Source organism: Ranitomeya variabilis, chromosome 4, assembly GCF_051348905.1.
Source record: "Ranitomeya variabilis isolate aRanVar5 chromosome 4, aRanVar5.hap1, whole genome shotgun sequence".
Classification (NCBI taxonomy): Eukaryota; Metazoa; Chordata; class Amphibia; order Anura; family Dendrobatidae; genus Ranitomeya; species Ranitomeya variabilis.
Genome location: NC_135235.1, coordinates 680618072 through 680639995, shown reverse-complemented (window position 1 = coordinate 680639995; position 21924 = coordinate 680618072). Strand labels below are relative to the sequence as shown.

The 21924-nt window shown below is 42.8% G+C and overlaps 2 protein-coding genes across 3 annotated transcripts in view; one reads left to right on the top strand and one right to left on the bottom strand.

The window, feature by feature from the left end:
- LOC143766330 (uncharacterized) overlaps nucleotides 1-21924 on the top strand; it is a 1024462-nt gene that overhangs the window by 285949 nt on the left and 716589 nt on the right. The gene's annotated exons all lie outside the window — the stretch shown is intronic.
- LOC143766343 (uncharacterized) lies at nucleotides 218-20459 on the bottom strand. Of its 2 annotated transcripts, none has more exons than XM_077253960.1 (7): nucleotides 20215-20459; nucleotides 17689-17838; nucleotides 17378-17557; nucleotides 17172-17295; nucleotides 16995-17092; nucleotides 12583-12673; nucleotides 218-3021 (listed from the first exon to the last, which is right to left on the bottom strand). In XM_077253960.1, the coding sequence occupies exons 1-7, from the start codon at nucleotides 20404-20406 to the stop codon at nucleotides 1586-1588; spliced, it is 2271 nt and encodes a 756-aa protein (XP_077110075.1). In that variant the 5' UTR covers nucleotides 20407-20459; the 3' UTR covers nucleotides 218-1585. The 2 variants fall into 2 exon arrangements, with proteins under 2 accessions (XP_077110075.1, XP_077110074.1); XM_077253959.1 differs by having other exon boundaries at nucleotides 20380-20447.

Genomic DNA, 21924 nt, shown 5'->3' with positions numbered 1-21924 from the left:
ATCCATGTGGCTTGAAATAGTGGAATTCCTTTGCCTTGAACAACAGGTGTCTTTACAAAGCTCTCCTCCCTCATGTGCAAGGGAAAGTAATTCACTCAAAATAGCACAAAAATCAGATTTGGCTGGCTCACCAATATGTTAAAAAAGTAATAAATTATTTATTTCTAAGTAAGAGCACGGTGAGGATAGAAAGGAAAGCAATATTGAATTGTGCGGATAAAACAAACCTTGTTTAATGTTCATTCAAAAAGTGATTACAAAAATGAAGAAAAGTAAGTTCATAGCACACAAATATAAGTATTAGATTACAGGAGAGAAAACAAGCATTCATTGTTTATTACATATTGTCTTGAGGTTGATGTGGTCCGGGTTGGAGATTCTCAAGGTATGAGAGATGTGTCTCAACAGGAGTTTGGTTGGTTTATATACTATTTTGACCCGTAAACTTACATTGGTTTCTATTTTTCCTGTCTCATAACCATATATGGTGATTTGCCACTATGTTCGTAGCTTCCACCATATTAGAAGAACACTAGTAACTTGTGGAATATGCATATTAGTTATTTGTACATTACCTCATTTTGAAATACTTAATTCTATAGCCTATGACCTTTGGGAACCATTTACTGTCTCCAAATAGCCATATTGACAGATCTGCAAAAAGCCCTATAGTTCTGACAAACAGAGAACAGATGCATCTACCAAAGTCCTGAGAATAACTCAGTCACCCACTAACTACAGTCTCTGTTTGCTAGTTAGACTCAGCATATGTTAAGTAATCTATATTTTTTATTATTGAAATACTAATATTTTACACCTCCTGTCTAAAAGATGCTCTCACTTATTTAGCTAAATGATTTCTTGCTAAAAGTGTGTCATATAATCCCTAAAATACAATAAATTCTAAAATAATTTCCTTTACTCATTTAATTATACGACTGTGATATGTTTTGTACAATATGTCAACAACAGATATAGTTTCTCCCCGACTGAGTTATTTTTGATGGTTAACAAAAAATAATTTTCCAGTAATTCATTTCTCACACTCTAAGCATGATAATGGCTTCTTCTAATGGGTGGGATTTTTGATCTTTAAAGGGGTTGTCAACTACTTGGACAAACTCTTCTCAATCCTTATGTTTGGTGCAGTTAAAATAAAAACACTTACTCAAATCTTCCATACTGGTGCTGTTCCAGTGGTGTCTGCACTTGCATTCAGTGAGTCACTATCCCCACATTTGGACACATCGATAAGAAAAAGTCAGAAAGCATACGTCCGGAGGCGGGGACAGTGAAGCGGGCGCTGACTGGGTGCAGGGCTTTTATGATATAACAACCTCTCATGAGGCCCGGGAAAGAGAATGCAGACACTGCTGCAACGGCACTGGCTCGGAAGGCGAGTATAAGTATTTTTATTTTAACAAGGCCAAACATGAGGAATGACAAGGAGCTGTCCAACTATTCGATAACCCCTTTAAGGCTATAACATTTTTGGTTAAATAATTTCTAACATTCTGAACTTGAAAAAGGCTACTCCCCTGTGTGACTTCTCTGATGTTTATTTCCCTGTAAATCATTTCCAACATTAACATAAAAAAGGCTTCTCCCCTGTGTGACTACGCTGGTGACTAAGAAGAGATGATTTATTCACAAAACATTTTCCACATTCTGAACATGAAAAAGGCTTCTCACCTGTGTGGCTCATCTGATGGATATTAAGATGTGATTTCTGGCTAAAACACTTCCCACATTCTGAACAGTAAAAAGGCTTCTTCCCTGTGTGGGTTTTCTGGTGACTCGCAAGATTTGATTTCTGGTTAAAACATTTCCCACATTCTGAACATGAAAATGGTTTCTCCCCTGTGTGGGTTCTCTGATGATTAATAAGCAGCGATTTCTCTGCAAAACATTTCTCACATTCTGAACATGAAAAAGGCTTCTCCCCTGTGTGGCTCATCTGATGGATATTAAGATGTGATTTCTGGCTAAAACACTTCCCACATTCTGAACAGTAAAAAGGCTTCTTCCCTGTGTGGGTTTTCTGGTGACTGGCAAGATGTGATTTCTGGTTAAAACATTTCCCACATTCTGAACATGAAAATGGCTTCTCCCCTGTGTGAGTTCTCTGGTGCCTAACAAAATCTGATTTACGGCTGAAACATTTCCCACATTCTGAACATGAAAAAGGCCTCTCTTCTGTGTGGGTTCTCTGGTGGCTATCAAGATGCACTTTCCGGTTAAAACATTTTCGACATTGTGAACAGGAAAAAGACTTCTCCCCTGTATGAATTTTCTGGTGGTAAACCAAAGCTGATTTCTGAATGAAACATTTCCCACATTCTGAACACAAAAAAGGCCTCTCCCCTGTGTGAGTTCTTTGGTGCTTAATCAAAACTGATTTCCGGTTAAACCGTTTTGCACATTCTGAGCATGAAAAAGGCTTCTCCCCGGTGTGAGTTCTCCGGTGGTCATCACGATGCGCTTTCTTGTTAAAACATATCCCACATTCTGAACATGAAAAAGGCTTCTCCCCTGTGTGAATTCTCTGGTGCATAACCAAAGATGATTTACGGATAAAACATTTTCCACATTCTGAACACGAAAATCGCTTCTCCCCTGTGTGAGTTATCTGGTGCCTACCAAGATTTGATTTATGGTTAAAACATTTCCCACACTTGGAGCAAGAAAACCTATTTTCTACGGCGTTAATTTTTTGATGTTTAAGAAAAGACTTTTCGAGATGAAAACTATTTCCATATTCTGAACATGAAAATGACTTATTTGCTTTAGGATCAGCTCTTTTTTTAATGCTTATTTTGTGACTTTGATTTTCCTTTTTAGTCGGTAATGAATTAGAAAACATGAACTGTTTCAAATGATCAGATGACAGATCTTTGCTTTGAAGGGATGATGGGATATTTGGAGTAATGGCATTTACTTCAGTTGTATCCTGTGGGATCTCAAAATCATCTGATTTAAAAATTGAAGAGGTCAGCTGTCCGTCTGATCTGGTACAGTCATCTGCCAAAAATAAAACCAATTATTATTTTTGAATGAAATATCCTTGAATTTGTTATTTTTGAACATTTCTGCTTAAACTGTCAGTAAAAATGGCAAGTTACGTAAAAAAAAAAAAATCGTAGTTACTTACCGATAACGGTATTTCTCTGATCCCATGACGGCACCACGGAGAGAGAGGGATCCGCCCTCAAGGACAGGAAACCTACAGGTGAAAAAGGCAGTACCTCTCTCCCACATTAGTTGTTTTACAGAGCATTATACAGAACTTCAGCTGCAACTCAAATGGTTATACCAAACAATTATTTAATTTACGCTTAATAGAGACACCGCGTGACTAATTACTAATAACTAATTCTAATGTGCACACCTATGCATGAAGGGAGGGAATGTACGGGCGCCGTCATGGGATCAGAGAAATACCGTTATCGGTAAGTAACTACGATATTCTCTTCCCCCCCATGACGGCACCATGCAGAGAATTACATAGTTGTGTACATTACCGGGGGACCACTGCCTCCAGAACCTTTTCCCAAAGGGGAGGTCTGAAGAAGAGGTCAAGTCTAGCCGGTAATGGTTAAAGAATGTAGAGGGAGAAGACCAAGTAGCGGCTTTACATATCTGCTCTAACGAGGCGCCGGCTCTCTCTGCCCAGGAAGACGCCACCGCACTGGTTGAATGGGCTCTTATCTCCTTCGGGACGGCTGCTGCACAGGAGGAATAGGATAGGTTGATGGCGTCTCTTATCCATCTTGCCAACGTGGCCTTTGATGCTTTTTGTCCCTTCCGAGGACCCTGGAAGCAAACAGAGACCTATCCCTCCTACACTCCCTTGTAGCTATCAGATACTGGACTAGGCATCTCTTTACATCTAAGGTATGCAGCACTTCTTCCCCCTTACTTTTAGGACTGGGGCAGAAGGAGGGCAGAGAGATTTCTTGGGTCCTTTGGAACTGTGATGCGACTTTCGGGAGGTAAGCTGGGTCGGTCTTAAAGATGACTATCTTCCAGTATCTGTGTAAAGGGTGGGTACGCCGACAAAGCCTGTATATCGCTTACCCTACGGGCTGATGTTAAAGCTACAAGAAGGGAGGTTTTAATCTAATATCTAATATCTGCTATTGTAGATCCCGGGTATGGCTTTGTGCCCACTGGACCACCAGGATACAGGCTGTCATTGATCCTAGCATGGACATCGCCTTTCTCAGGGTAGTGACCGGGGAGTCTCTCGTGCGTGATACCATCTGTATCATATTTTGGATCTTCCTCGGTGGGAGGTAACATTTTTGTTCGTTTGAGTCTAGGATTATCCCCAAGTACTCCTGTACCTGAGTTGGTATGATTATGATTCTGGACTTGGATAAGTTCAGCATCCATCCCAGACTCGTTAGAGACCTCTGTCCAACTGTTGTTTGCGGTGATGTGATGAGGCAATTATCACTAAGATCGTCCAGATACGGGACTATTAGAACATTTTGTTCTTTTATGTGGGCCATAACTTCTGCCATTATTTTGGTAAATACTCTTGGGGCAATGCCTAGGTCGAAAGGGAGCGCTCTGAACTGGTAATATTTTACCTCCCCCTGAATTGTTACTGCTACTCTGAGGAATTTTCGGTGGTCCTTGTGAATGGGTACATGATAGAAAGCATCTCTTAAATCTAATACGGTCATGAAGCACGATGGAAAAAGCATTTTTACACATGATTTTATTGTTTCCATTTTGAAATGTTGGGTTTCTAGGAACTTGTTTAATTTTTTTAAGTTTATGATCGTCGTGTACGTCCCGTCTGGTTCCTTCTCTATCAGATTCAAAATTTCTCCTTGAAGGGCTATCTGTTCTTCTGCCGATTTTTGGGGGGTTATTATGAAGGAATTGTCTGGAAGGGTATGGAATTTCAATTTTAGACCTTATTATGTTCAGGTTCCATAAACTTCTGGATATTTTCTCCCAGGCCGGGAAAAAGTAGGTCAATCGTCCGCTGACCCGGAGAACACCTTCATTGTGGTTGCTTTTTGTTATCTGGAGGTTTATTGAACACAAATCCTTTGCTTTTATTCCTTTTATCCTCCCATCCTTCCTTATTGCATTTAGGGGGCTTTTGCCGCATGAAACTTCTGCTCCGAAAAGGCCATCTGTAGGACTGGCTGGGGAACCCAGGAAAAGATTTTTTCTTGTCTCCTGCTTTGTCCAGGATGTCATCCAGAGTTGAACCCAACAGGAACTCACCTTTGCATGAGATGGAGCATAATTTAGACTTAAATTTGCAGATCTCCCGGCCAGCATTTGAGCCATAGGGCACGTCTTGTAGCATTTGAGAAGGAGGCGGATCTGGCCGCTAACCTGGCTGAGTCTACCAATGCATCCGCTAAAAATGCTGCTGCTCCTCTCATTACAGAAACTGATTTTTGAATGGTTTCTCTGGGGGCTTTCCCCCTCAATTGAGAATCTAAATGATCTAGCCATACCATTAAGGCTCGGGCATTACACGTGGCTGCTATAGATGGTTTCAATCCTCACCCTGCCGCTTCCCAGGAACCCTTTAAAAAAAGTTTCCTCTTGGGTCTCTTAATGTCCCCATGTCTTCGAAGGGCAGGGCAAATCTTTTGGAGGCTTTTGCTATTGCAACGTCTAGCTTCGGCGCTTTCCCCCACAGGAAGCATGCCGGGTCATCAAAGGGATACTTCCTCTTAGGAGTCAGGAGAACCTTTTTATCTGGTCTTTTCCACTCTCTTTTAATTAGGGAGTGGATTTTTCCATTTATTGGGAAAGCCCTCCGCTTTTTTTGCTCCAACCCACTAAACAATAGGTCCTGGGCCTTTTTTAGGCCGCTCATCTACCAGCCCCATAGTTTTTCTTACAGCATTTATGAGGGCATCAGTCTCTTCAATCGGGAAGCTGTTGCGACCCCCTTCTGAGGATTATGAAGAAGACTGGGAGGATGATGAATTACTTGAAATCGGATAATTCACACTGCTTCACTAACATCAAATTCAGGGGATCTATGTCTGGCCCCATGTTTTTTCTTTGATCTTTTAATGCCTTTTAAGGCATCTTCTACCTGATTTTTTATCAGTGTTTTGAGGTCTAATGCAAAATTCAGGGATTCTTCTTGGATTGTTTGCTCTATACATGCAGCGCAGAGCTTTTTCCCCCACGTAGTGGGCAGCTCTTCTGTGCATATAGCACACGCCAAGTGTTTGGACTTGGCCACACATTTCTTTCCCTAGAAAACAGATAAAAACCCCTAATTAAAGATTGGACTTTCAAGAAGATCACACCCTCCTGTAGTAAGAGAGATACCGTCTCTGGCCTAGGGATTATATCCACAACTGGATCCACTTCTGGCCATGCCGTTTTGCCGGAGCTTCTGCTGCGCTGAGACCCTGAGCGACCGCTGCTGCTACGCTGCTGAGTAGTGTCTCCCTTGTGCTGCTGTCGCTGCGGGTGCTGGTGTTGCTGGTGTCTCTGCCTCTGAACCTGCTTGGGGGGACTGCACCTGGATGTCCTGCTCCTCCGGTCGCTCGTGGTCACTCATGGAGAACTTAGGCAATTTTTTACCCCATTCAGGGGTTTTAATATCATTCCCCAGGCCTTCTCCCGCCCTCAGGAACTGCGGCAACGTGCAATCACTGATTTCGTAGTTATGCACTGCGCCGTACCGGAAACGCCCCTCGCGCATGCACACTACTGATTTCCCAGTAGTGCCTTGCCCCGCTCACGTTATAGGGGAGTTTACACGTGTGCCGGTGTCCCGGTACTTCACCCGAGTTCCGGGGATATCCAGTGGGGTGGCGCTGCATTCAGGGCCTGCAGCATTCAAAATTGAGGTGGCAGCCAACACCCTCACGCCGTTCCCGCGGGGGATTCCTGCAAGTAACCGCCGCCACTTAACCGCCATGGAGGAGGTATATTTTTCTCTGGGAGAGGCAGACTCAGTTCTTTCTTCACAGCCTCTCCTCGCGCACCCTCAAGGTCTGGTGGCGCTTTGGGGAAGAGGACACAACTGCCCCAGCAGAGGCATGGAGCCCTGCTGCCTAGATCACATTGGTTAGGCCCCCGGCATCCCACGATGATCTTAAGGTATGTGCTGTAGGTTCCCCATCAGGGACAGGAAACCAACTGTTGTGGGAGAGAGGTACCGCCTTTTTCACCTGTAGGTTTCCTGTCTAATAAAAAAACTGCATGGCATGAACCAGTGGAGCGGTGTTCAACTGCTTGCAAATCTGTCTCCCAAATATGGACTAAAAAGCCACCAATGTTATGTAGGTGAAAATATCAATAAAAACTTCTACTCATCTCAAAAAAACAAGTCCCCACTCAGGTCCATCATATGTCAGTGGAAAAACAGAGTAGCACAATTCCTAGGAACTTTGAGTGCTAACCAGGTCTCTAGAGCTAGGGGTGACCTGTCCCCAGGATAACTCCTGAAGTTGGAGATGCCGGATTCACCTATCTTACGAAGCACCTAAATTAACCCTTTTCTGTCCCTTCTTCCTTTTCCCCCCAGGTAGGGTGGAAATTTAACTGTATAGGAATGCACTAAACAGACAAACAAGGGGAAGACGTAAAGGGATAAAATGGAAATAATCATACAAAATACACTCACAAAACAACACAGTGGAACACGGGAGTTAAAGGATGGAGAAACCAAATAGAGGATGGGGATGTGCATACAAACAAAACTCAAAGGCTCTTGAAAAACAGCATGGCTTCCATAAACCAATCCAGCAATATCGGCTCTCCCAAAGTCAAATCTTCCCCTCACCTCTGAGCCTTGCAGTGTGCCAAACCATATATTCATCCATGTATTTGGCATTACCATAGTGAGAAGAAGCCACTTAAATTAGGAGCACAATCTAGTTCACTATGTGTTGTGTAATAAAATTGTATAATTGCAATTTTCACTCTCCAGCCTCCACTGCAAGCTAATTTCCGGAAAGGGCCTGTGGAGTCAAAATAGTCACTACTCCAATAGATAAATTCACTGAAGGTTGTAATTTCCAAAATGGGGTCACTTTATAGGTATTTCTACTGCTCTGGTTTTCTGCCATTTTGTTATATTAAGGCTTGTGAAAATGGTATATCCCATCTCCTCTGGGATCTGCTCCTGCATATTCTGCTTCTGTCACCAAGCATGACCTTATTCATTCTACAGGCAGCGATGGGGGGCAGACGTTGGAACTAGAAGCTCTAGGTGGTGCAGGCTCTGTCCAACCACTAAGATTAGGGTGCTTGGGATGTGTAATACCATCAAGTCTGGCAGTGTGGATGCATGTGCTATCCAGCTGCAGTAATCTGCTCACTGCTTCAGCCAATTGAAATGCATCACACCCTACTAAAGCTTAAACCATATTGCCAGAAGCTGCCAGATACAAACCTTGTTCTCCTCTGGTTTAGTCCTCTGTGCTCAGCTCCCGGCTTGTATATCGTTTCCTGTTGTGAAGATGGCCCGTTTACTGACTATTCTTGTGTATTCTACTTTTGTATTTTCTTTGTCCTGCTGGTTGTGACCCAGCTACCTATTCTTCCCATTTCACACCACAGAACAGCAAGTAACACCATGGCCCAAGCCTAAGGGTCTCTGTTTAAATCCAGAGCCATGCAGAAGGGTTAAAGGATGATGAGCAAAATGGACTATTTTAGTGTGTGGCTTGGTGGCTCTTGGCAATTAAATTATTGTAGGGGCCAATATTTTCTATCAGATGAGTTTCAAGGAGAAATATTAGACATTCAAAAAGAACTTTGAGTGCAGAGCGGAGGTGCCCTAAATTTAGTTCTCAGGCATTTGGAAGAAGCAATGGAGACCCTTTTTTTAAAGACTAAAAGGAAGTTGCAGACAACCACAATCAAACTATCATACAGAATGAACCTGTAACAAAGGTATAGAATAAAGAAAATGTGACATCCCAACAACAACGTATCTATGAGATTAAAACTTCAACACTAAACCGGAGTTGCACTCATTTATGGTAGAATATTGGAGCTTCTATGAGACCTGACCAGAACAGTAGACAAAGTATTAGTGCTCCCCATTTCAGTAGAGATTGTGCAGTAATCTGAATTCCTTATGATCAAACACATAATTTAATTTATGATGTGGAATGAATCCATGAAACCAGGGCTCAAGCCATGACAACACATCTCTTGCACGAATGAATTAACATATTAAATTCATCAGCCACGCACAGCTTAGAGATACAATATATCTTGGCACAGATGTAATTTTTTTTGCAGTTATCACAATCCTGTTTAAAGTTAGTACGTTTTACCTCACACCACACATTAAAAATTACTGTAATGCTCTACTAAATGGCACCCAGATTCCCCCTGAATTCTATATTGCCCATGTGACGGTAATCCCAAAACCAAAGAAGGACCATCTCCTTCCCAAGAATTATAGACCTATATCGTTGTTAAATGTTGACCTCAAACTCTTTACATCCATCATTACCACTAGACTCAACAAATTATTACCTACCCTTATTCACCGTGACCAAGTGGGGTTCATACCTAATAGACAAGGCCCTGACAATATTAGAAGAAATCTAAATATTATACATTCAGCAAACTACCACAAACAACCCCTGCTACTATTAGCTTTAGACATAGAGAAAGCTTTCGACTCGGTCTCATGGTCCTACCTATTTGAAGTCCTATCCAGATTTGGCATCCCTCGCACCCTTATTTCATGCCTCCAACTACTGTATGACAGCCCTACAGCTTATTTGAAACTCCCGTCTACTAGACCTACCCCTATCAACATACAAAGGGGGACGAGGCAGGGCTGCCCACTTTCTCCAGCCCTGTTTGCCATGGCCATGGAGCCACTAGCTGAGGCAATAAGGCTTAACCCGAACATACTCGGGCCTGTGGGACTTGGCGCACAATATAAGGCAAGCTTATTTGCGGATCATTAACTGCTGACTTTGTCCAGTCCACTTACCACTCTCCCAAATTTATTTTCAGTCCTACGTAGAATTGAGTCGATCTCGGGACTCAAAATTAATGTTGACAAATCCGAAGCTCTATTTCTTAACACCACTAAGGACATGCAAACAAATATTATTTCCCAGTTCAAATTTACAAAAAATGAACATTATATAACTTACCTCGGAGTCAATCTCACCTCTCATAAGTCGACCTTATTTAAGTGGAACTATCTCCCGTTAATAAAAAACCTCCGAGCTGACTTGCCTAGATGGTCTGCCATGAAGTTGACTTGGTTGGGCAGATTGCATGCAATTAAAATGGTCTCCCTGCCCAGATTTCTGTATTTATTCCGCTCCCTCCCCATTCCGTTGCCCCATAAGACTTTACACGAGATTCACTCTATGATTTCGAAGTTTATTTGGCAAGGAAAAAAACCCAGAATCCGTCAAAAAAACTATGTTCATACACAGAAGGTTGGGGGGACTTTCCATGCCCAACTTTACACTGTATTACAAGTCTGCTCATTTGGCCCAATTGACTAATGCCTGCCTGTGCTGCCAACCATGCTCCGAGATGGGTTGGCCTGGAATCGTCCCTCTTACATCCATTTTCCTTACCTGGCCTCATGTGGTCCACACAAAAACTACCAAAAGGCTTACACATTACAGCACCATTCACAGCGCATTCCCTGATCCTTTGGAGGAAGGAGAGGTTTAAATTTGATCTCCAATCTAAGTCCTCCCCACTGACCCCCCTCTTCTGTAACCCCATGTTCCCACCAGGACTTGACCCACGTTCTTTTGCTTGGTGGAAAGTTAATGGAATAAACACTCCAAAACACCTCTGCTCGCCCTTTAATATAATTTTAACTAGACAAGAATTCCTCCATAAATACAATCCATCCGTTAACGAAACCTTTCGTATCTATCAGGTTTTCCATTTTGCGGAACAGTTTCTACAACATAAAATCCCTTTTCACGCGACTAACTTCGAACAGAGGTGTATGGATGACCCACTGGGAAGGGGAACTATTTCTCTGCTATACAATTCTCTCAATGCGGCACATGGAGTCGACAAATTACATTACATGAAACAGTGGGAGGAAGACCTGGGTATTCAATTAACTTTGGAAAACTGGAGGCGATGCTGTGACACAATTTCCAGGGGTAGTCATCAAGCCTCCCTGGCAGAGACATCCATTAAAGTCCTACACAGAACGTACCTAGTCCCAAGTAAACTCCACACTATATACCCCAACATTTCAGATAAATGCTTTAGAGGATGTGGCGCAGTGGGAGATATGAAGCATATTTGGTGGGAGTGTCCGATAGCCTCGACTATGTGGCGGGAAGTAGGATTAATAATTGAAAAAATGTATGGCGGGGCAATACAACCTAACCCGGCCACATTCCTTTTGGGAGCCAAGTACCCAGGCTTTTCTAACAAATTCCACAGGTTGATAGGCCAGCTGCTTATGGCCGCTAAGCTACATATAGCTACCAACTGGAGGTCGCCTTTTCTCTCTGTCCAATCGGTTAGAGATAAAATGAATACAATCCTCTTATATGAACGTATACATGCGACTAGGGAAGATTTGTGGGAGGCCTTCCACCAAATTTGGAAACCGTGGATGGATCTTAACACAAACTTGAACCTTGAACAAACCTTGACTTTATCTATTTGAGACTTCATTATCCTGTGAGAGATTCTGATGACACTGGGGTTGAGCCTGCATTGGATGGGGTGCGGGGAGGGGGAGGCGGAACTCAAAAAACGGAACAAAGTATAATTGCGTCTTGTAAATATACTGCAGCTTACCATAAAGTAAAGTGTAGAATCTCTTTTCCCTCCCCATTTTCCCTCTTTTATGTCTCCCCATGTTCTTGTCTCGTCATATCTGTATTTTCGAATTTGAGTTAATATATCTATGTTTTTTCCTCTTTGTTTAGGCCTAAGCTTATTGAGCTCCCTTGTAAGGGAATCTGTTGTTCAATTGCTATGTTATTGAAAATAAAAGTTATTGAAACTAAAGTTAGTACGTTTTAAAAGAAACTTAAATGTCAGGATAAAAGGGAAACTCTGTTGTTATTGTCCAAAAATTCACACTTGGACCTCACTGCACAGTCAATGTTGTCGATCATAAAACTGAAGTGTGGTCAGAAAGACTGGACCTGGTCTTGTAGGGACCATATGAGCACATTCAGCAGCACAGAAGGGAGAGAAGGTTGATTCATGTAATAAGATATCACGGTTCTAGGAAGCCATCGGCATCATTACCCTCTGCTTTCTCTAGGAGGCCCATCATATTTTTCTTCAAGTGATTTTCTAACTTGTCAGCACATTCTACGTACGCTGTCATTTTACTTTGTAGGTTTACAGATCTGGGCAGGTAAGAGTCAGCATCTTCTAATCCCAGAGGGCAGATAAATCCTCCATGTTGTTAGTTCTATAGAAAAGAGCTTTCAATGCCCAAAGTCATTTGTACAGTTTTGGGTAGAGGTGAATTTTGGGGGTCTAGAGGTAAAATGGTGATCACTTGATTGTGATATGGACTACATCATCAATAAAGTAGCCACAGCTGGTGACTGAGAAGAATCTGTAACTTCTCTGCATTTAGTGGTTACTACTCACCTGGGTAGTCATATGTAGGAATCTCCTCCTTACACCGCTCATCACCCCTCACATATGTCTCTGTAGTATTAATATGGGTCAGATCTTCACCCTGAAACAAATATTGTAAAAATCAGACAGATGGAGAAGTCACATCTACATTTAGGTCCATATATATTTGGACACAGACAAAATTTTTCTAATTTTGGTTACAGACATTACCACAATGAATTTTAAACAAAACAATTCAGATGCAGTTGAAGTTCAGACTTTCAGCTTTCATTTGAAGGTATCCACATTAAAATTGGATGAAGGGTTTAGGAGTTTCAGCTCCTTAACATGTGCCACCCTGTTTTTAAAGGGACCAAAAGTAATTGGACAGATTCAATAATTTTAAATAAAATGTTCATTTTTAGTACTTGGTTGAAAACCCTTTGTTGGCAATGACTTCCTGAAGTCTTGAACTCATGGACATCACCAGACGCTGTGCTTCATCCTTTTTTATGCTCTGCCAGGCCTTCACTGCGGTGGTTTTCAGTTGCTGTTTGTTTGTGGGCCATTCTGTCTGAAGTTTAGTCTTTAACAAGTGAAATGCATGCTCAATTTGGCTGAGATCAGGTGACTGACTTGGCCATTCAAGAATATTCCACTTCTTTGCTTTAATAAACTCCTGGGTTGCTTTGGCTTTATGTTTTGGGTCATTGTCCATCTGTAGTATGAAACGACGACCAATCAGTTTGGTGGCATTTGGCTGGATCTGAGCACACAGTATGGCTCTGAATACCTCAGAATTCATTCTGCTGCTTCTGTCCTGTGTCATATCATCAATAAACACTAGTGACCCAGTGCCACTGGCAGCCATGCATGCCCAAGCCATCACACTGCCTCCGCCATGTTTTACAGATGATGTGGTATGCTTTGATTCATGAGCTGTACCACGCCTTCGCCATACTTTTCTCTTTCCATCATTCTGGTAGAGGTTGATCTTGGTTTCATCTGTCCAAAGAATGTTCTTCCAGAACTGTGCTGGGTTTTTTAGATGTTTTTTAGCAAAGTCCAGTCTAGCCTTTTTATTCTTGATGCTTATGAGTGGCTTGCACCGTGCAGTGAACCCTCTGTATTTACTTTCATGCAGTCTTCTCTTTCTGGTAGATTTGGATATTGATATGCCTACCTCCTGGAGAGTGTTGGTCACTTGGTTGGCTGTTGTGAAGGGGTTTCTCTACACCATGGAGATTATTCTGCGATCATCCACCACTGTTGTCTTCCGTGGGCGCCCAGGTCTTTTTGCATTGATGAGTTCACCAGTGCTTTCTTTCTTTCTCAGGATTTACCAAACTGTAGATTTTGCCACTCCTAATATTGTTACATAGTTACATAGTTATTAAGGTTGAAAGAAGACTGTAAGTCCATCTAGTTCAACCCATAGCCTAACCTAACATGCCCTAACATGTTGATCCAGGGGAAGGCAAAAAAACCCCATGTGGCAAAGAGTAACTCCACCATGGGGAAAAAAATTCCTTCCCGACTCCACATACGGCAATCAGACTAGTTCCCTGGATCAACGCCTTATCAAGGAATCTAGTGTATATACCCTGTAACATTATACTTTTCCAGAAAGGTATCCAGTCCCCTCTTAAATTTAATTAATGAATCACTCATTACAACATCATACGGCAGAGAGTTCCATAGTCTCACTGCTCTTACAGTAAAGAATCCGCGTCTGTTATTATGCTTAAACCTTCTTTCCTCCAGACGTAGAGGATGCCCCCTTGTCCCTGTCTCAGGTCTATGATTAAAAAGATCATCAGAAAGGTCTTTGTACTGTCCCCTCATATATTTATACATTAACATAAGATCACCCCTTAGTCTTCGTTTTTCCAAACTAAATAGCCCCAAGTGTAATAACCTATCTTGGTATTGCAGACCCCCCAGTCCTCTAATAACCTTGGTCGCTCTTCTCTGCACCCGCTCTAGTTCAGCTATGTCTTTCTTATACACCGGAGACCAGAACTGTGCACAGTATTCTAAGTGTGGTCGAACTAGAGACTTGTATAGAGGTAAAATTATGTTCTCCTCATGAGCATCTATGCCTCTTTTAATACATCCCATTATTTTATTTGCCTTTGTAGCAGCTGCCTGACACTGGCCACTGAATATGAGTTTGTCATCCACCCATACACCCAGGTCTTTTTCATTGACGGTTTTGCCCAGAGTTTTAGAATTAAGCACATAGTTATACATCTTATTACTTCTACCCAAGTGCATGACCTTACATTTATCCCCATTAAAGCTCATTTGCCATTTATCAGCCCAAGCTTCTAGTTTACATAAATCATCCTGTAATATAAAATTGTCCTCCCCTGTATTGATTACCCTGCAGAGTTTAGTGTCATCTGCAAATATTGAAATTCTACTCTGAATGCCCCCTACAAGGTCATTAATAAATATGTTAAAAAGAAGAGGGCCCAATACTGACCCCTGTGGTACCCCACTGCTAACCGCGACCCAGTCCGAGTGTGCTCCATTAATAACCACCCTTTGTTTCCTATCCCTGAGCCAGCTCTCAACCCACTTACACATATTTTCCCCTATCCCCATTACTCTCATTTTATGTAACAACCTTTTGTGTGGCACCGTATCAAAAGCTTTGGAAAAGTCCATATATACTACGTCCACTGGGTTCCCTTGGTCCAGTCCTGAACTTACCTCTTCATAGAAGCTGATCAAATTAGTCTGACATGAACGGTCCCTAGTAAACCCGTGCTGATACTGGGTCATGAGGTTATTCCTCTTCAGATACTCCAGCATAGCATCCCTTAGAATGCCCTCCAGGATTTTACCCACAGTAGAGGTTAAACTTACTGGCCTATAATTACCGAGTTCAGTTTTTGCCCCTTTTTTGAATATTGGCACCACATTTGCTATACGCCAGTCCTGTGGTACAGACCCTGTTATTATGGACTCTTTAAAGATTAAAAATAATGGTCTATCAATGACTGTACTTAGTTCCTGCAGTACTCGGGGGTGTATCCCATCCGGGCCCGGAGATTTGTCAATTTTAGTTATTTTTAGACGCCGCTGTACTTCCTGCTGGGTTAAGCAGGTGACATTTAATGGGGAATTTTTATCACTAGTCATTTTGTCTGCCATGGGATTTTCTTTTGTAAATACTGATGAAAAAAAGTCATTTAGCATATTGGCTTTTTCCTCATCCTCATCCACCATTTCCCCCAGATTATTTTTAAGGGGGCCAACACTGTCATTTTTTAGTTTCTTACTATTTATATAGTTAAAGAATATTTTGGGATTATTTTTACTCTCTCTGGCAATGAGTCTCTCTGTCTCAATCTTTGCTGCCTTGATTTGCTTTTTACAGAATGTATTTAATTTTCTGTATTTATTTAATGCCTCCTCACTACCTACTTCCTTTAATTCTCTAAATGCTTTCTTTTTGTCCCTTATTGCGCCCCTTACAGCTCTATTTAGCCATATTGGTTTCCTCCTATTTCTAGTATGTTTATTCCCATACGGTATATACTGTGCACAGGTCCTATCCAGGATGCTAATAAATGTCTCCCATTTTCTTTGTGTATTTTTGTGTCTCAGGATATCGTCCCAGTTAATTGCACCAAGATCCTCTCTCATCCGTTGGAAATTTGCCCTCCTGAAGTTTAGTGTCCTTGTCACCCCCCTACTACCCATCTTATTAAAGGTTACATGAAAACTTATTATTTTGTGATCACTATTCCCCAAGTGACCCCCAACACTTATATTTGATATGCGGTCTGGCCTGTTGGTTAATATTAGGTCTAGCAGTGCCCCCCTCCTTGTTGGTTGTAGCAATTTCTCGGATGGGTTTTTTCTGTTTTCGCAGCTTAAGGATGGCTTGTTTCACCTACATGGAGAGCTCCTTTGACCGCATGTTTACTTCACAGCAAAACCTTCCAAATGCAAGCACCACACCTCAAATCAACTCCAGGCCTTTTATCTGCTTAATTGAGAATGACATAACGAAGGGATTGCCCACACCTGTCCATGAAATAGCCTCGGAGTCAATTGTCCAATTACTTTTGGTCCCTTTAAAAACAGGGTGGCACATGTTAAGGAGCTGAAACTCCTAAACCCTTCATCCAATTTTAATGTGGATACCCTCAAATGAAAGCTGAAAGTCTAAACTTCAACTGCATCTGAAATGTTTTGTTTAAAATTCATTGTGGTAATGTCTATAACTAAAATTAGAAAAATGTTGTCTCTGTTCAAATATATATGGACCTAACTGTATGATCAGCTCTAATCCTGCCATCTCCACCGTTCTCATTACACAAGTATAAAACATATAATACTGGTGGATAAAACAAGACTGAGCACAAGATCTTCACAGCCGTCTACACATCAAAGGGGAGATCTCATGACACCTTCTCTCCATCTACCTGATGATCCTGAGGAACATTGGGATCTTCTTGTTTACAGTCCTGTGGAAGAAGAGGACGGGGACATCTCTCTGGTGTTGTCCTCTTACTGGATAGATCTGGAGGAAACACATACAGGGACTGAATTAATTCTTCACATACAGATAATTATAGGCCGTGTGTATTTAGTCCTATTACCTGGTTTTGTGATGGGCTGAGTAACCTCCAATATGACGTCTTTGTACACATCTTTGTGTCCTTCTAAATACTCCCACTCCTCCATGGACAAATAGACAGCAACATCCTGACACCTTATAGGAACCTGACACATACAATGATACCGTCATCCCCCGATACCTTCATAGTGTTACTGTATAATGTCCCAGCATTCCCTGCAGTGTCACCTCTCCCGTCAGCAGCTCGATCATCTTGTAGGTGAGTTCTAGGATCTTCTGGTCATTGATGTCCTCATTTACCAGGATGTGAGGTGGAGGTCCCGTGATTGGGCTCAGGGGTCTTCCGCATCTCTCAGACAAAGAGTCCTGACAGAGCTCACTAGAGAACTTCTTCACTATGGTGTAATCCTGGTTATAGAGAGACACATTATAAATCTCACAACAGACATTTCCAGAGTCCTCACCTCTCCAGTTCTGTCCTTCTGTTATTCCCATAAATAAGAATGATGTAATAATGCGACGTCATCAGAATCTCTCACCTCTCCAGTAAGCCGGAAGAGGATCTCTAGGGTGAGGTGTAATATCCTCTCCACAATCTTGTCTCTGTCCATATCCATCTTTGATGGGTAAATCAGGAAAATTCTCTTATATGGAAGATCTTCACTGAGAGGATCCGATATTGTAGAGATCTGAATGAGAAGATGAGCCGATGTAACATCATAAAAATCCAGTGTAATAATACAATTACTGGAGATAATAAGGGAAACATATGAGATTTATTATTTTACAGTATTTAGTTTTCTTCTTTACATCTACTAATAAAACCTATATATTTAGGCCACAGACAACAATCAGTTTCTTCCTTGGAGTCGGCAGCTGAATACGTTTCTCATAGACTCATCTTCCATAACGCTAATTCTTGTCTCATTTACAGACACTGGAATCGGCATTAGCAATACTGCAGGAGATATTCATTACACGTGATATGAGAAATAACTACTTCATGATGAGGACGACATCTTCATCTTCTACTATGGCTCTAGAAACATATTTGTCCAGAGTCCGTCACTGAGTCCATCACCACCGGCCGTCTATATGAAGGTTTCCCGTCTTCCCCGCACTATAATCTTCTATCACATTAGATCTCATGTCTGATTCACACACAGAAGTTTGAGGCTTTTATAAAAGCTTCTTTGTAACAACAACAAGACAGGAGTTATTTGATAACAATGTTTCCATGTACAAGGTTTTATTTTCTCTTTAGATTATGTTGTTTTTTTTTACCTTTTTCTTGTAGGCTTTTATATATTACATGAAAACCCCTACAAAAAAAAATTGGGGCTGGAGGTACTGTGAGAACATTATACTTTGTGTAGGAACCAAGAAACTGGCACTGTAAGTGAGGATTTATTATCTAGTGATTTAGGTGGTAGCAGACTGTGTAGGGGCATGTTGTACAATTATAATGTGTGTCAGGGATGGTGGCACTGTGGGAACATTTTACTGTGTGAGGGGCCAATAAATAGGGCCTGGTACTATGAGTGTAATACATGTTTCCTTGGTTCCCATCTTTCATAGTTGGGTGTTTTGTATCCATCAGCAGAAAAAGAACAAAACCATTGTGATTCTTATAAGGAGGCAACAAAAAACCCAATAATATTACATTTTATAACAACCCCACAATTTGTGACTCTTCAGGGTAAATCGCTCTCTCACCAATGGATTATAGCTGATACTATGAAGCTAAAGTGACTAAACAGACTTTGTCACATCCATAAAGGGGCACATTTCCGTGTTTGTCAGAACTGTCTGAGGATTATTAGAGTTGACTCAGTGCCTTGCGAAAGTATTCGGCTCCCTTGAACTTTTCAACCTTTTCCCACATATCATGCTTCAAACATAAAGATACCAAATGTAAATTTTTGGTGAAGAATCAACAACAAGTGAAACACAATTGTGACGTTGAAAGAAATTTATTGGTTGGGTTTAAATTTTTGTGGAAATTCAAAAACTGAAAAGTGGTGCGTGAAATATTATTTGGCCCCTTTAACTTAATACTTTGCGTTGCGCCACCTTTTGCTGCGATTACAGCTGCTAGTTGCTTGGGGTATGTGTCTATCAGATTTGTACATCGAGAGACTGAAATTCTTGCCCATTCTTCCTTGGCAAACAGCTCGAGCTCAGTGAGGTTTGATGGAGATCGTTTGTGAACAGCAGTTTTCAGCTCTTTCCACAGATTCTCGATTGGATTGAGGTCTGGACTTTGACTTGGCCATTCTAACACCTGGATACGGTTATTTGTGTGAACCATTCCATTGTAGATTTTGCTTTATGTTTGGGATCATTGTCTTGTTGGAATACAAATCTCCGTCCCAGTCCCAGGTCTTTTGCAGACTCCAACAGGTTTTCTTCAAGAATGGTCCAGTATTTGGCTCCATCCATCTCCCCATCCATTGTAACAATCTTCCCTATCCCTGCTGAAGTAAAGCAGGCACAAACCATGTTGCTGCCACCACCATGTTTTACAGTGGGGATGGTGTGTTCAGGGTGATGAGCTGTGTTGCCTTTAGGCCAAACATATCGTTTGGCATTGTTGCCAAAAAGTTCGATTTTGGTTTCATCTGACCAGAGCACCTTCTTCCACATGTTTGGTGTGTCTCCCAGGTGGCTTGTTGCAAACTTTATAATATACAATATATTTCTAGTATTAATGCACCAGTAATGGGGAATCTCCACATCCCTCCACCGCAGAGCCGCACTCCACATAGAGAATAATGGAGCCTCCAGCACCGACCTCCACCCGCAGCCGCACTCCACATAGAGAATAATGGAGCCTCCAGCACCGACCTCCACCCGCAGAGCCGAACTCCACATAGAGAATAATGGAACCTCCAGCACCGACCTCCACCCGCAGCCGCACTCCACATAGAGAATAATGGAGCCTCCAGCACCGACCTCCAACCGCAGAGCCGCACTCCACATAGAGAATAATGGAGCCCCCAGCACCGACCTCCACCCGCAGAGCCGCACTCCACATAGGGAATAATGGAGCCTCCAGCACCGACCTCCACCCGCAGAGCCGCACTCCACATAGAGAATAATGGAGCCTCCAGCACCGACCTCGACCCGCAGAGCCGCACTCCACATAGAGAATAATGGAGCCTCCAGCACCGACCTCCACCCGCAGAGCCGCACTCCACATAGAGAATAATGGAGCCTCCAGCACCTACCTCCACCCGCAGAGCCGCACTCCACATAGAGAATAATGGAGCCTCCAGCACCGACCTCCACCCGCAGAGCCGCTCTCCACATATATGGCTGCTCTGTGCGCACAGGACCTGTGATGAGGTCACAGGAGGGGAGGAGTCAGGGGGTCACATGATCAGGGGCCTCAGTGTATGCAGGACTCTGCTGTGCTGGTTGTCATGGTGCTGGATGAGGGGAAGTTTATGTGGGGTCAGGACTCAGAAGGGGTTTACAGTGTGGATGTAGCAGAGCCATGTGTGTACGAGGTGTACGGAGCGGAGCCATGTGTGTACGAGGTGTACGGAGCGGAGCCGTGTGTGTACGAAGTGTACGGAGCGGAGCCATGTGTGTACGAGGTGTACGGAGCGGAGCTGTGTGTGTACGAGGTGTACGGAGCGGAGCTGTGTGTGTACGAGGTGTACGGAGCGGAGCTGTGTGTGTACGAGGTGTACGGAGCGGAGCTGTGTGTGTACGAAGTGTACGGAGCGGAGCCATGTGTGTACGAGGTGTACGGAGCGGAGCCATGTGTGTACGAGGTGTACGGAGCGGAGCCGTATGTGTAAGAGGTGTACGGAGCAGAGCCGTGTGTATGAGGTGTACGGAGCAGTTTGTGCACGAGGTGTATGGAGCAGAGCCACACACGTACGGAGCAGACTGTATGTAAGGGCTCATACTCACATGCGAGAAACTTGGATGAGTCTCGCACATCAATACCTGGCACTGCACCCGGCACTCAGGAGCTGAGCATGTGGCTGCATGTATTGCTATGCGGCCGAACGCTCAGCTCCTGAGTGCCGGGTGCAGTGCCAAGTATTGATGTGGGAGACTCATCCGAGTTTCTCGCATGTGTTAGAGCAGGATCCATTTTATTTTGCTTGCCTCCATTTTGTGTAAGTGTCACAAAAGTTCAGAAAAACAAGTCAATATTCAATATTCTTCATTGTGCTGTTATTGCTGATTCCTAAGAACTAATTGTAGCAGGGAATGTCCTTGGTAAGATAACAAATAATGTCCTGTGTAAAAATATGTTTTCAAAACCATAGGGAGACTAGGGAGTAAAACACTCCGACGCTTATCCCATATATGGAGAATCCGCCTCCGACATAAGAATGCATAAAAAGTGTGTGTAAGCTTAATAAACTAGAGATATTTCAGATACAGCCCTGGTGTACCGTGTCTTATCTCTCCGGTGCCGTGACGTCATCTCTACGGTGGACTCATCAGAGAGTAGGTCGAGACCTGCGATAGCAATTCTGGCGCCCGAACAGGGACCTGAGTGCTTCATCTGAGACCCGGCCGACTCCAGTAATGGACCAGGGGACTTCCTGGGACTAGTGGCATCACACAGCGCTGGGGTGAGAACACTGATTATATTCTGCCTACGTCATTCCACTTGTGGACGGGTTTTCCCCTGCTTCTAGTCGACCGGGACCAGGTAAGATCACGGGCTTTGCCCGGCTCAGGTACCCTTGAACCCAGATATTGACCCTCATTGTGTGGTTACTGATGACTCCACTGTTAGACTAAAA